This window comes from Rattus rattus, chromosome X, assembly GCF_011064425.1.
Source record: "Rattus rattus isolate New Zealand chromosome X, Rrattus_CSIRO_v1, whole genome shotgun sequence".
Classification (NCBI taxonomy): Eukaryota; Metazoa; Chordata; class Mammalia; order Rodentia; family Muridae; genus Rattus; species Rattus rattus.
In genome coordinates, this window is record NC_046172.1 from 18,260,723 (window position 1) to 18,271,732 (window position 11,010).

The 11,010-nt window shown below is 47.6% G+C and overlaps 1 protein-coding gene across 1 annotated transcript; it reads right to left on the minus strand.

Annotated features, from left to right (window-relative positions):
* Window positions 1-9,251: 9,251 nt before the first annotated feature.
* Window positions 9,252-10,723, minus strand: Mageh1 (MAGE family member H1). Its single transcript, XM_032890264.1, has one exon. It carries the CDS (start codon window positions 10,441-10,443, stop codon window positions 9,787-9,789), a length of 657 nt encoding a protein of 218 aa, XP_032746155.1. The 5' UTR covers window positions 10,444-10,723; the 3' UTR covers window positions 9,252-9,786.
* Window positions 10,724-11,010: the final 287 nt, after the last annotated feature.

An 11,010-nucleotide genomic window follows, 5' to 3' on the forward strand; every position in this document is an offset into this window, starting at 1 on the left:
CACATCACCTGGCCTTTCTTGCCATGAGGCAGAAGACAGTCCATCAAACACATTGCACACTGCTAAGTCTTTCTTGAGGGCAGAAATTCAGAGTCATTATCCCAGATAAAAGCTTCCACTTGGATTCCTCAGGATCATCCCTAGCTGCAAGGAGTTTGGAGGTTGCACAGCAGAAAGCAGTATGGAGAAAGACTTGAGAGACTGGGTCCATGTTTCTGGCCCCTGGGACTGTGTAAATTGGGCAGCAAGAAATGTGTCCTTCTGTGTCCTGGTGTTCTAAGAGGTTCTATATCCAGCAACCCTGAGTACCTTTTACTCAGGAGGCAGAATTTTCACTTTCCCTCCCAACGTGTCCTCCCTCTCAGAGAATGGGCATGGTAGCAGTGAGGTGGACAGGAAGTAAAGAACAAAGGACAGAGAGATAAGCCGCCAAGGAAGAGCAGGGAACTGAGCAATGCCTTCAGGGGAGTGTACAAAACCAGACAATAGTAGTGTGATTGTGTCTGTGTCTTTGGGCCTCATGGCTGCAGGAACTTTGTGCTTCTTTACGGAGAGTCCAGGTCCATGTTCAGGAAATGGCCCAGACTTAGATGCCCATCCTTTACCTTCTCTCTTTCTCCAAAGTCCAGTTAGTTATTCATAAGTAACCTCTTCTCAAATTTCTGAGAGACTCCACGTGCCCATGTGTGTGTCGTGTAACCAATAAGGTAGTGTGAGTTTCACAAGGACTTGTGAGGAGGAATCGTAGGTACAAAGGCAAGTCAATCATTGCCATCCCTTTGTGGTCATCAGAGGGCTCTGAGGTTGTTCCTGTCCTTGTGGAACATGTATGGTTGCAATCAGATCCTGATAGGTACCTGTGAATTTATCAAAGATTTGTAGGCACACTAGTCCATGTGATATGTTTCTATAGTTGATGTACAGAGAGAGTGGTAACTTGATAGAAAATGTCCTCACCATGTTAGGTATATGTGGAGCTATAGCAGGATATTCAAGAAGTCACCCTCAAACACAGTACAAGCACACACACACACACACACACACACACACACACACACACAGAGAGAGAGAGAGAGAGAGAGAGAACAGAGACAGAGACAGAGACAGAGACAGAGAGACAGACAGAGACAGACAGAGAGAGAGACAGAGAGAGTGTGTGTTGTGTTCAAAGACAGCTTGGAGGGAAGTGGGGTGATTTTTAGGAGAAAGAGGGAGTGTGAGCAGTGGTCAGCCATGATCTGTGGGTAGATCTGATGTGCTATTAGGAGGAAAGGAGGGAGCCAGTATACAGGAGGGAGTAGATGAGTGGGAGCAGGGAGATGATTTCTAGGCAAGAACAGAACGTATGTCAAGTAAAGAATCAACCGGTCCTTCTTGTTGCATGTGGTTCCCTGTCTTCTGCAAATGCCTGAAGGGCTACAGTGAGAAGCCAGGCATAGGTAATGGATAACAAGAGATGGACCACAGAATGGAAATATGGGAGAATGTTTTTGTGAGAAAGAAGCAGGTGCTGCCACAGAGCAGAATGGAAATAAGTTCTCAGGAAAAGGGGTCACCAGAGAGGCGCCCAAACAGCTCAGCCTGATGGCAGGTAAATAAGGATGGAATAAGGCCCTGTCTTGGCCTTGAGACAGAAGTCACGAGATGGTAATGTGCAGACTGGGTATGGCAAAGAGCTCAGCTTTGATGAGAAAGTCTGTGCTTCAGGTCATAGAAACCTTGATTAACATCCGGCTTATCTCTGTGCCTTCCAGCACACTTCCTAGAAGCAAATGGTACGTTTTATCACCCTGGAGAATTTTGGAAGAGAATCCTTTGTCTCCTAAGCTAAGATGCAGAAGTCACTGAAGCAGTTGCCCTAGGTGAGGACAGATGGCCCAGTTCTGATAACAACCACCCCTGTAGCCATCCAGGCACCTCTTTCTCAGCACCACCTTCATGTGGGTCCCGGTGAGACAACAAAATATTGTGCCTTGTGTGTCTTGTGTGTCTTCTGTGCTTGTATGTATTTGTGGGGTAGTATCATTTGTTGGAGGGGTGTGTGTATGTGTGTCATGTAGAGCCGAAGACAGAAAAAGAGTCAGTGGCACGTTCTGCAATAACTGTGAGACTCATCTGCATGGAGAGTAGGCTGTGACAGCTAAAATTTTTACGAAGGCACTGAGGGACAGCCTTCCTGGAAGGGGCCAGTGTGGGTTTGTCGAGAGTTGGTTGAGAGCTTACAATTCGATACACTTTGAGGAACCAAGCATTTCCATTATGTCCATTTGGGATACAGCTTATGTCAGTAGGAAGGGTTTGCAAGGTTTTCTCACAGATCACTCTGATTACTTGTGGGATACTTAGTATACCCAAAAGTATGCTGGTGGCTCCTGGCACTCTTTGGAGCCCTTCCAGATCCAAGCATGGGAATCCCTACCAGGGAGGTCAGCAATGCAAATGGCATGGGCTGAGCCCAGAGAATCAATCCAATCAAAGTATACAAAGTGAGGAGCAGACTTCAAAGGGATGTGGGCTTTGCAAGCAGGGTGTGCCTAGGATTGTGTGGTTGCTATTCTAATCAGCATTGGTACCACCTTGCCTCCAAGTCTTGAAAGTGTTGGCACAAATGTTAGGCTAGGTAACACGTGTTTTATAGGAATAGGGCAGTATTTCAAACCTCCATGATTTCCAGAGCTTGTGGACGTTTGTAAAATGGTCTTGAACATTTCCAATATTCAAAGTCTATTAAAGCAGATCCACTCACGTTTCCTTGACCTAGATCAGTGTTCCGGACCCGTAGGTCAAGACCACTTTGGAAAACCTCTATCTCTAACAATATTGGCAATACAATTAATAATAATCACAAAATGACAGTCATAAAATAGTTATAAGTAGAACATTTTATACTTGGTGATATAGTAATTTTATGGTTGTTTTCAGGAAGTCTACTCAAGTCTCTCTGTAAGTGTGCATTACAAAAGCCCTATGTCTTCTGGCCTGAATAGATCTGAGGAACAGAGAAAGAGGGTGGGGTGGACAAAAGGAGAGAAAATGACAAGGGCTCCGTATGATGCCCAGTTAGTTTTGTTCTCGAAATCCATGCTTCATTTGCTGGATTATGCAGAAATGCTGGTCAGCCAGGGAGACATATGAGGAAAATATTCTTCCTTCAGCACAGAATAGGCAGCCTCCAAAAGAAATGGCCCTGTTCCCAACAAAGGAGGCATTGCTCGTGTTGGGACATGTAAACTGCAGAGGACATGTGTCAGTTTACATCTGCCAGATCCTCATGCTATTCGGGGTCTAGAAAACTTTGTATGGTTCCCAGCTTGCATTTTCTAACCACATATAATTTCCATCTACTGCCACCAAAGGTGAATCCCAAAGCATCCACCATAAGGTGTGGCAACTGTTCTCTAGGGCCTGGCCTCACAGAGGGAAGTGACAACCCCAGATCTCCCAGGAAACTTGTGCTCAGAGCTGACATTAGATGGTTGGAAGAGCCCTTCTCTGAGACAACAAGGGAAGAATTCTGCCAGGAACACTACTGCACTGGTAAAGGAAAGTTTGATATCACCCACAGAATAGATCTTTGAACAGTAGTCTCTCGTCGGGGGTCCTGGCAATGAACTGGTGCTCAGCACTGTAGGCACAGCCTGCAGTCAGGAGGCTGCACTGTCATCTGAGTTAATTGGGCCAGAATGCCACAGACCTCTATCCTGCCCAGGTCCTTCTAACCGTTTCCCCTTGGATTACCTTCTAGCCTTGCTCTTTCCTATTAAAATGTACTCCTAGCAGGTTCTCCCTGCCAGCCCTGAGCCTCCCACTTCACTCCCTCCATGTTGCCTTCAGCATGGGCACCTGACCCCAATGTCCACTTTCTCCTGACCCTCCTCCCGTACTCCATGCCTCTTTTCTCTTCTCCCCACTCCAGCAACACAGCATCAAGATGGTTCTACTGTCCTTGGCTACACTGCGCCCACTAGATCATTAATCTGTTTGGATCAGACTGTTCTCCCAACCATGCAATGAAGGTGCTCTGAGAAATGTGGCCAGAGATGTATTCATTGCCAGATGCAATGGCTGCCCTTCTTTCTGCTGGTCTTTAGCCTGTTCCCCAGTGGCCATGTCATTCTGAGTACAGCGTACTGTGGGCCCTCCTTGGTGCAGTTACATAGTTACATTTCATGCTTCTCAGGACAAGCCTGGCTCTGTCCTTCATCCAGGCTGTGCACGGCTTCAGCTCTCAGTGTCCTTTCTTCTTCTTCATGCTGGCCTGCTCAGGACTCTGTTCCTTATCTGCTGCCTTTCTCCTTGTGCAGCCATCCGCATCCCTCAGGACACCTCAGGCAAATCTAGGCTCCAAAGGGTACCCATATATCTGCAGCCCAGACCACTTGTGCTGGCTGTTTTCATGTCAACTTGATGCAAACTACTGTCATCTGATGAGGAGGAAGTTCATTGAGAAAATAAGGTCAGGATACAGGCAAACCTTTAGGGCGTTTTCTTAACTATCATTTGATTTGGAAGAGCCCAGTCAATGGGAGTGGTTACCAAACCTGGTTTAGTGGTCTTGGTTTCTATGTTAATTCAGGGTGAGCAAACCTAGGAGGGCAAGTAAGGGACCAGAAACTTTCTATGGCCTCAGCTTTTGTCCCTAGTCTCAAGGTTCCAGGTCGGTTTGAGTTTTTGTCCTGACATTCTTCAGTGATGAGCTACTGTGTGGAAATTTAAGCCAAATGACCCCCTTTTCCCCCTATGTCTTGATATTGCATCATAGCATTGATAGCCCTAAGGAGGACACTGTTCACCCAAAATCCAGACTTACTTGTGCGAGTACATGCTCAGTGTACATGGGTACCAAAGAAGGACATAATCCAGCATGTGCTGTCTTCGTTCCTGACCACCTCTCCAGCCTCAACACTCATTCTTTCTTGTAGTACTGCCCATGTCTGGATGTACTGCCCATTTGTTAGCAACAGTGGGCATCAGCTGTGAGGTCGTGAGGTTTGCACGGCACAACCCGAGCCCCAGCTTGCTCCTTTCCTGCTATGCTCTATCCTGTCCCTCAGGATCTCTGTGCAGGTGTTCCCTGGAATGCAGACAAGAGCCTACGTTGTTCTCACCATACCCTATGCAGTGTTGTTACCAGGAAGGTGTCAGTGCCCTTTGCTCTCTTGGCTTCCTGCATGCTCTCTGTGTTCCCACCCAGTGTACTGCATTTGTTCTATGCTGAACACATTGTGTCATGAGTGGTCCTTCTATAAGGCCTGTCAGGTCACAGTTCTCCTCTGCTCAACCCACACAGTGCCTTGCCCTGTCCTCTGCACATTTTATGTGCAAACATGAGCCAGTTTCCCCCCAATGCTCTGCTTCTTCACACACACTTGGGTCTGTAGCTGCTTCTGGTTTTGTCTCCAGTTCTTTTATGCTCAACTCACACATACTGGCCTGTCTGTCTATAAGTACAGATGCTAGATGGTTTCTGGCCTTGAAGCGTTGTCCCTTGTTCCTGAACGATACATACTTTACATATCCTCAAGTGAACCCCCCCCCTTTCTTCTTCCTTTCTTTCGTACATGCCAGCCGTCCAGGGAAGTCTATCTTGCGCATCCTAAATTGTTGAGTTGAACCATCAAGTGCTGTTCCAGCATGTCTAGGAATCTGGCCCCTCTCACACATCTCTGGGGTCCTCCCCATCACACTGCTGCCTGTAGTCAAGGTGACCATCACCTTCCCCTGTAGTCTGTTACTCTCTGCTGGAAAGTTGTACATCTTATTTCCTGTTTCTTCCTCTCCTGTGCACATTTCTGGGTGAGAAGGGAATTTGAGCTTTGTTCACCCATGTTTGTCATAGGCGGATCCTTGACTGATGTAGCACACACATTGTGTGTGGAAGGATGGCAATTTAGAGCATCCTCACAGGTAAAATGATATAAATTGGTTCACCTTGGAGCTTTGGCAGCAGAGAAGGACAAGGGAACCTGCCTAATCCCATCAGGAACACAGATAGGGACACCCCAGCCACTTCCACTCTGCACATAGAGATGGACAGGGAGGGTGCATTGTCCTCATTTCTGACCTCTGTGCTTCTGCTCCAGCCTGAGTTTACTATTGTCCTGGCTTGAAGGCATTTGACACAGAACAGGACTCTTTGAAGGCTTAATGTGGCCTAGTGTATGGCTAGTATGGCTGTCCTGGCAGGAGTGGGATGCTCCCCTTAGTCTTGCCTGGGTTTGTTGTCCCATGCATGGCTGTTATGGATCAATAGTGGGACCAGACCTGTGGGAATGATCTGAGTATTTGCTGTTGTGTACTTGGCCTTGAGAACTCCCCCACAGATAGCCTGGAACACACACTAGAAATCCTGCAGGGAAACAGCCAGAGAAGCACCTGGCATCATTTGGGTACTTGGCAAAGGCCGACTTGACGCTGTTGCTCGCGCTCTCTCTCTCTCTCTCTCTCTCTCTCTCTCTCTCTCTCTCTCTCTCTCTCTCCCTCCCTCCCTCCCTCCCTCTCTCTCTTTCTTTCTTTTCCCCTGTCTCTGTCTCTCTCTGTCTCTCCCTGTCTGTCTCTCTTTCTTCTTCTCCTCTACCTCCTCCTCCTCCTCCTTCTTTTCCTCCACCAGCTCTTCCTCCTTCTTCTCTCTATCCTATTCTTGCTATCTCCAACTGAGATAGTTGTAAGTCCTCATTCACTGGAGTGTTGCTGGGCCCAGGTGTACACTCCTTCTCTTCCTTCATTGCTTCATCATCTGTGTTGGGAGCTTCTGAACCTTCATGGAAGCAATTTTGTCTTCAGGTTTAGTGAGGTAAGGACTCAGAGTTTCCTGTTTCATCTCCATGGGACTGAAGACTGAAAGAATTTTTTGCATGCTACCATGAGCATGTTCTTTTGTTCATCCTCTTCCAGGAGTCCCTTGCCTGGCTCTCCCTGTTAATCAGCTCACAGCCACTGGGCATCTTGCCTCCCTCAGCTTTTACTCCACCAAAGGAAGGGTCCCTTTCTACTACTTCTATAGTGTGGTGAGAGGACTGTTCCTGGAGACAGGCGAGCCTAGATCCTAGGAGTTTCCACTCCTGAGCAAAGCAGGTAGGTCACCTAGCCTCTGTTTCCACATACAAGCAAGACACAGCCTCCCGCTGTAGCTTATGAGATTCCAGCCTCCATCTCTGGTACAGTGCAGCTGCAGGCTCACTCCTGCTCCCCTGTTCCCCATAAGGAAGTGGTATTCTCTCTCTGGGTCTTCATCAGGTTTTGTGGCCTGTATTCACTGATAAGCATATTAGCCATTTGGATCTTTATTCCCAAGATACAATCAACAGTTTCAGGCAGCATTTAGATGGACATAAATCACATCTGGCCTTGAGCTAGCTGTCTTGTATGAAACTGTTCCATTGATCACCATGGCCTGGCTGAAATATGACACTCCACTGATATTCATGAAATGCTGGAGAAACCTTTCTGCTCCAGGTGTCCCTACTCCCTAGCTGACCTTCCTGGAATTGAGGAACTGCTAAGAGGAATCTTGTATGAATTGAGCAGGTGGAGTGGGTCTCCCTCCCCATGGAATTGATGGTTGAGGCTGAATCTTCACCTTTCCTTTGAAGGCAGAGATCCTGGGAGTGGGCATTGACAAGCCATGACAGATGTTATTTTGTCCTAGAGGAAGGAAGTCTGGGAATGTGGAGACTGAACCAGGCTTTGTCTGAGGTCTGCCACTTCAGTAGCTCTGGCCCAGACAGCTGTCTGCTGACCTCTCCCTTGGGTTACTTTGCTGCCTACTTCTTGAGAGGGACTGACAAACATGTACCTTCAGGGTCAGTGAGAAGCCTCTTGATTACCTGTCAGCCTTCCCTGGCACTTCCTGTGTCATAGAAGGCTCTCATTGTCTGTTCTGGGAGCATTGTCTCTCCTTCTACTCAAAGTCTCCTTAGCCTGCCAACTGCTGCCTGTGGGTCCTTGGACTTTACATAAAATTGTTTGCCACCCTGTGCTGCACCCTGTGACTGAGCCTCGCATCAGCCAGAAGGCAGGTGAGACTCTAGTGAAGGAAGGAAGAAAGTATCTTGGCATCTGTACTTTGTGTGGCAGGCCTGGGCTAGCCACCTGTCCATCATACTCCCTAGAAGAATACTGCAGTCTCTACTGTGAGTACTTCCTCATGGTAAATGTGGTCAGTTCTAGAGCTGGTGAGTTGTTCTTTATATGTTCTCAGTCAGGTCACTAAGGAGAATGGGAGGAGGCTCCCAGATAGCCACACTTGCAGTTACTACACTACCTCAGGGGAAAAGTGAATGCAATATGACCTCGCTTCTGAAAACAGAAACAGACTGGCAGGCAGGCAGGCAGACAGGCAGACACACACACACACACACACACACACACACACACACAGACAGACACACACACACTGAGCATTTTGGTCAATGTGCAGTGCAAAAGACTCCAGTGCCTGGGAAATGTGTATGTCTCTTGGTATGAAGTTACATGTCAGGTCTTCTCTCAGGCCACTCCACCATCAGAAATCCAGGTGTTTCAGAGCCCTTTTCTATTGTCCCTGTGTCACCATGAATGTTTGTGACTTTAGTATCACTCTCTCATTGTAAAATGCAATGGTCTTCCTTGATGCTCTGGCTTTCTTCCCCTCTTCTGACTCTTTTCTTGCTCTCTCCTTCTCCCTTAGCATACCTGAATAGGTCATTGAGGCATTCTATGTCCTAAATATCCATGTTGCCTTCATTAACTCCAAGTTTACTCCCGAACCCCAATATTAGTTTAAGAGCCTCAAGGATCTTCTCAGTCTCTTCCTTTTCTCTTCCTGCTACCCCACAGCAGTCTATTTTGTCCCTGCCATCCTTCTCTTAAGATAATTTTAGTGTACTTTTTATTTATGTTTGACTCTAGAATGTTTCCACACCTTTGCCAATGGCTCCTCTGTCAAGGTGTGTTAAGTATCCAATTACACACTCAATACCAAATAATTTGACAACCCTTTCTTTTCTCTTCTGTATTCTCCACGTGCTCCTTAGATTTTAAAGCATTCTGTCATACTCTCTTTTTCCTGTTCTATTCCCAAAATGCCATCAGTTTATCTTACTTCTTCCTAGTCCCTGCTCCGTCACTGCCACACTTATTGCATTTCCATTTCCCACCCACTCCCACACAGTCTTGAAATTTCTAGGAAACTAGATGCTGTCTGTTAAGGACCGTGCCCAGCATCTCAATTTGTTTCTCACTTAACAGGTTGACAATAAATGAACAAAACATTCTGTTTACTATGTTTTTATTTATACTATTTGTGCAGTGAGCATATCACAAATGTGTTTCATTACAAGACACCAGACACAAAGAAAGACAGAATAAATCTGTTATCTTCCTCCACTCACATTGTACTGTTATTCCAAACTTTCAAAGAACAGTCTCTCTCAGTGGTACACTTTCTATCCATCACTACACTTTCTATCCATCACAAAACATGACAGAAGGACTTCATTTAATAAGGTTAGCACAGCTGTTAATACCAAATGTCAACGACAGGAAAAAAAAATAACATAAACTTCTCCTCAAGTACATATTTAAACATATTGTCATTCTTGATCAACAGTGTTACAAAATGAATACAAGATTACAATATCTATAGCAAACACTACTTCGCAGTTTAACAATTAGCACTGATCACAAATACCAAATACAGTGCCCCCCCCACCCTCCACAACCTTTTGAATTCAGGACCCTGCCTATATACTCCATAGAGTACTTTGGATTCTCTTTTCCACTCCAAAGGGTCTGCCTAGGATCTCTCTATGGAGCAGAATAACCCCTAGCACCTGAATTGAGAATAGCCTCAACCTCTGCATCATCATCTGAATCCCAGTCATAGTTACATGGCCAGTCTTTGGAGCATCGGTTCCGAACTCTTGCCACAAAATGCATGACTTTCAGCTTGCTGGATTCCACGTGTGCTCGAGGGCCCCAGAAGAACTCATACTCCACTGGACTGCTGCGGGGCACTGGCTTATAAATCAGATACCCCCTGCGTACAAACTCTTCTGTAACGACCTTCTTCGGATCTCCAAAGATGCTGTGCTGCCTCCCAGGCTGCATCCCTAACTTCCCCAGCACTTTCCACACCAGGGCCTCCTTTGCGCTGTTGCCCATGATGAAGATGAGGGCTAATATGGACATTAGGAGACTTTTCTTGGTGCCCTGAAAATTGCTCCGAGTAACAGGCTTTTGCACTAGGGCAGTGCTCGAGGCTTCTGCAGGGGTACTGGAGGCCTTCTCCGGGGTGCTTGTGTCTTCCTCCGGGCCGCTCAGGTATTCTTCGGGTGTGCTGGGGGTCACAGAAGCCGCCATCGGGGTCTTAGAAGCCTCTGAGGCCTGGATCTTGCGATTGTTGCGATTCTCTTCAGCTGCCTTTGCGTTCCGGCGGCGCCTACTCTTCCGTCCCCGAGGCATGGCTCCAGCAAAGCGATGAAAACCTGCAGCACTTGGAGAACGCTTTCTGCAGCGTCTGAGAAAAGTGGCTATCTTACGGCGGGACGCCCGCCGAACCGCAAACACCAGCGAAGTCTTTGAGGCAAGGAACTAGTCGTTTCGGCCACAAAGACCTTTCCCAGGCAAGCTGACTTGCGCAAGCAGTCGCCGCCCGCACTCGCTGCAGCGCCAAGCGCGCGAGAAACCGGAGCAGCATTGGCCCCGCCTCTCCTGCCACGCACACCCCAAACACCCCAGAGGAAGTGGGACTCTCCCGCACAGGAACTTCCGCTAGCCGAAAGGAAAAGGAGCGGGCTGCATTTTGAGTCCCACAATGGTAGTTAAGACAGCTAGGGGGCGGGGGTTGCAGACGTTTGTCCTGTGCGAAGGAGAGAATGTTGGTCTGCTTTAGGCAGGTGCACACATTATCCTATTGGTCCATCGGTTTTGGCAAGCAGAAGGCCCTTCCAGTCTCACCAAAGGCGGGCTGATGGGGTGGGGGAGGGGCGCGGCGGGGCAGAGTCTTGCAAGAGGTCAGCTGACCCCAGC

Excerpts from the sequence above, each read along its gene's own strand:
- Mageh1 (XM_032890264.1), bottom strand. The coding sequence starts at position 10,443 with ATGCCTCGGGGACGGAAGAGTAGGCGCCGCCGGAACGCAAAGGCAGCT.